The sequence below is a fragment of the Dipodomys ordii genome, unplaced genomic scaffold (genome assembly GCF_000151885.1).
Source record: "Dipodomys ordii isolate 6190 unplaced genomic scaffold, Dord_2.0 Scaffold184, whole genome shotgun sequence".
In the NCBI taxonomy this organism is placed as follows: domain Eukaryota; kingdom Metazoa; phylum Chordata; class Mammalia; order Rodentia; family Heteromyidae; genus Dipodomys; species Dipodomys ordii.
This window is the reverse complement of record NW_012267400.1, coordinates 1,260,157-1,263,840: the sequence shown is the minus strand read 5'-3', so window position 1 is coordinate 1,263,840 and position 3,684 is coordinate 1,260,157. Positions and strand designations below refer to the sequence as shown.

The 3,684-nt window shown below is 64.7% G+C and overlaps 1 protein-coding gene across 3 annotated transcripts in view; it reads right to left on the bottom strand.

Moving 5' to 3' along the window:
- Positions 1-432: 432 nt before the first annotated feature.
- Positions 433-3,684, bottom strand: part of Pkn1 (protein kinase N1) — a 20,197-nt gene continuing 16,945 nt past the window's right edge. For all 3 annotated transcript variants that reach the window (XM_013034245.1, XM_013034244.1, XM_013034243.1), the window contains exons 13-22: positions 2,956-3,035; positions 2,804-2,879; positions 2,623-2,714; positions 2,065-2,241; positions 1,924-1,986; positions 1,580-1,656; positions 1,344-1,486; positions 1,118-1,225; positions 940-1,020; positions 433-697 (exon numbers count right to left, since the gene is read on the bottom strand). In XM_013034245.1, coding sequence (XP_012889699.1) covers positions 494-697; positions 940-1,020; positions 1,118-1,225; positions 1,344-1,486; positions 1,580-1,656; positions 1,924-1,986; positions 2,065-2,241; positions 2,623-2,714; positions 2,804-2,879; positions 2,956-3,035 — 1,101 coding nt within the window. In that variant the 3' untranslated portion in view covers positions 433-493. The remainder of the gene's footprint in view (positions 698-939; positions 1,021-1,117; positions 1,226-1,343; positions 1,487-1,579; positions 1,657-1,923; positions 1,987-2,064; positions 2,242-2,622; positions 2,715-2,803; positions 2,880-2,955; positions 3,036-3,684) is intronic.

The following is a 3,684-nucleotide window of genomic DNA, read 5'->3' as shown; positions in this document are numbered from 1 at the left end:
GCAGCCTGAGCCTCGCGGGCCGCTGCAGTTCCGAGGCCGGCCGCGCGGGGCGCACTCACGCCCAGTCTTCCATTGGCGCCCAGACGGCGCCCCCCCCATCCCCGCAGGCGCAGGCGCGTTGGGGTATGGGGAAGGCGGGGGGGGGGGGGGGACCGAGGTGAGTGAACCTCAGCTCCTTTGCAAGCAGGTTTCAGACGCGCTGTCTGGTCCTGTTGATCGTTATGATCCTGAGCGCCCCCAACACTTGGTCCCCCCAACCCTGCCTGTCCCGGCCTGGAGGCTGCACCCCTCCCGGCTTGGAGTCCCCATGCCGATCCCTGAGCCGACCTCCTGCCCTGTGCCCAGCGGCCCCAGGCCCAGGCGCCCTCCCATCCATAGCCCATTTCTGCACACAAGAAGAAACGAGAGGATGCACGGATGGGTGACCCCCAAAGCCATTTTTTAAAAACTAAGAGCTCTGGCGGGCGGGGCGGGGCGGGGGCGGGAGAAGGGGCTAGCAGCCCCCCGCCACGAAGTCGAAGTCCCGGAAGGCCGCCTGCTCGTTGGCCGTGAGGGGCCGCGCATCGCGGGGCGGGGTCAGCGTGGGGGCCTCCCCCGTGAACTCCTCGTCGAAGTTGCTGACGTCCGTGCGCCCCGAAAGCTTGGGCACAAAGGGTGGGGGCAGGCGCCGGGCCAGCAGGGCGTCCCAGCCCAGGGTCTGCGAGGGGGGGAGGCCATCAGGATGGGGGGGGACCTTGGACAGGTGCAGTCTTGGGGTTGGGGAGAGGCCTAGGCTGTGGTCTGTGAGATCAACACCAGGAAGAGGGGGTACAGGTGGAATTGGGGGTTCAGGAAGGATCGAGGGGGTAGGTCCACTCAGGACAGCAGCCGTGGGAGGGGAAATGGGGTGTTGGGGAACATGGCAGGTTTTGAGGGGGATGGCAAGGCTGGGGGACTCACCCTGAAGAAGGGCTGCTTCTTCACGTCCTCTGCGTCTCGCTCGCTGGACCCCAACCTCCGCTCCGGGTTTCTCCGCAGCAGCTGAGGATGGGGGGTGGGACAGCGTGTCATCTACTTCCGGTTCCCAGAGTGCCCTCTGCCCCCCCCGCCCCCCCCAGCACTTGTGGGAGGCCCTCACCCTCCGCATGATGCCGATCGCCTCTGCAGACAGGAAGCGAGGGTAGCGGACCTCGTCATTGACGATGCTGTCGAACACCTCCTCCTCGTCGTCCCCGGGGAACGGGGACTGGGGACAGGGACGGGGGGGGGTGTGAGGCCCCCTCCGCGCCCCGCTCCCCGCGCCCGGTCCCACCGCAGCCCCTGCCGCGCCGCGCGTCCACCCCGCCGCGGGGGCCGGGCCTCACCTCGCCCACCAGCATCTCGTAGAGCAGCACGCCCAGCCCCCACCAGTCCACGGCGCGCGTGTACGATGTGTCGGTCAGCACCTCGGGGGCCAGGAACTCCGGGGTCCCGCAGAAGGTGCTGGTCCGGTCCCCGTAGCCCATCCCTGGGGGCGGCGGGGGCAGTGTGAGCCAACGGTGGTGGAGGGGAACCCCGCGCCCCGCCCCGTCGTGGGGTCCCTCCAGATTCCACCCCTCACCCTCCTTGCAGAGGCCGAAGTCTGCGATCTTGACGTAGCCCTCGGTGTCCAGCAGCAAATTGTCCAACTTCAGGTCCCTGAGGGGGAGGACCGAGAGGAGCGTGGGCAGGGGGGCTGGACACGGCCCGGGCCACGCCCTCCGCGTGGGCGTGGCCACAAAAGGCCCACTCCATGGGCGGGGCATACAGACTCCCTATTGGTGGAGAGCATGGGCACGCCTACGCGGGGTGGAGCGTATGCAAATGAGAACATGCCCTAGATGTAGTCCACAGAGGCCCTCCTCCAGGGCGGGGCCTGCACATGCGCGCTTGCACACGCACGCACACGCGTACAGACACACACACCTGTAGACGATCTTGTGCTCATGGAGAAATTGCAAGCCGAGCACCACACAGGCGGAATAGAAGCTGCAAGGAGAGACGGCGAGGGTCATAGAGGCCCCGCTGGGGGAGGGGGGGGCCGAGCCCGGGGGGTCGGGGGCTCACACGGCTCGGGGCTCGGAGAACACGTCGCTGTGGATGTGCAGCATGAGGTCGCCGCCGGCCGAGTACTCCATCACGAAGCACACGTGCTCGGGCGTCTGGAAACAGCCGAAGAGGTTGACGAGGAAGGGGTGGCCGGCCCGGGTCACGGCCGCCAGGATCCGCTTCTCGCACATCAGGCTGGGGGGGGGGCGGGGGGCCGGGGGGGGGACGAGTCAGGGGGGGCGATTTCGGGGGCCCCCGGACGGGTCGGTGTTCCTCGCTTTGGGGAGTTTCTGTTTTTCTCTCTTTTTTTGGCCCAGACCAATACAGTCTTCACATGCTGAAACCTTTCCGAGTTGGGATCTGATTCTGGCTAAGGCTGCTGGGAAGTCCGGGGACACACGGCCTGCGTGCGCGCCCACACCCAGGCCAGCTGTCCTTACCCCTGAAGCCTCACCCGGACGAAGTGGGATCCGAACCCGGAGCCCCTGACCCCTGCGCAGGCCACCGACCCCACTCCTGCCCGGGCCGGGCCGCCTCCCGGCGCCATGGGCGGGGGACGGAGCCCCGGCCCCTCACCTCTCCACCTCGTCTCGGGCCACGATGTCCCCTTTCTTCAAGGCTTTGATGGCGAACAGCTCTCCGCTGGCCCGGAACTCGGACAGCAGCACCTGCGGGCGGGGTGGGTTCGGTGACTCGGTGGCCGTGGCCGGCTGGGGAAGCGGCGCGTGGCCATGTCCGCGCTCTCCACCCCCCTCACCTTCCCGAAGTGGCCCCGGCCCAGCACCGCCAGGAAGTTGAAATCCTCCAGGGTCAGCGGGGACTTCCTCAGAGGGCTGTGGAGAGAGGACACGGTAGGGACAGAGGGACGGGGGGGGGGGAGGGCGAGGGTGTTGGGGAAGGGGTGTCAACCTGCACAGGGTGGGGCCTGAGGTCTCTTGGGTCTCTGAAGGCAGCTCAGGAGTGGTATTAGATTCCTGGATCGGGGAGCCCTGTGGGGGAAAAGCAAAGGTCACAAGGACTTTTTGTAGATCCAGGCCAGACCTACACAACTGTCCCCTTGGACTCAACTGGCTAAAAGGGCATCCCAAGGACACTCCTGAGCTGCCCCTCAGGTGTCTGTCTATGTCCCCCACGTCTGTCCCGGTAGTGTTAACACCTCATGGAGTTTTTGCCAAATTCAGTCAATGTGGCGTTTCACATAATTTAACGTGAGCCCTGGCTGGTCTAGAACTCTCAATCCTCCTGACAGCCTCCTAGGTGCTGGCATTACAGATGTGGACTATTATATCCATTAAAAATAATAATAAAATAAGAGCCAGGTGCTGGTGGCTCACGCCTGTAATCTCAGCTACTCAGGAGGCTGAGATCAGAAGATCATGGTTCAAAAAGCCAATCCGGGCAGGAAAGTCCATGAGACTCTCATCTCCAGGGAATTACCAGAAAACCCGAAGTGGAACCGTGCCTTAAAGTGGTAGAGCACTCAGGGACGGTGCCCAATCCCTGAGCTCAAGCCCCACAACTAACAAAAACAAAAAAGGGGCTGGGAAGGTGGTTCAGTGATAGAGTGCTTGCCTTGCATGCATGAGGCCCTGGGTTTGATTCCTCAGCACTACATAAGCAGAAAAAGCTAGAAGTGGC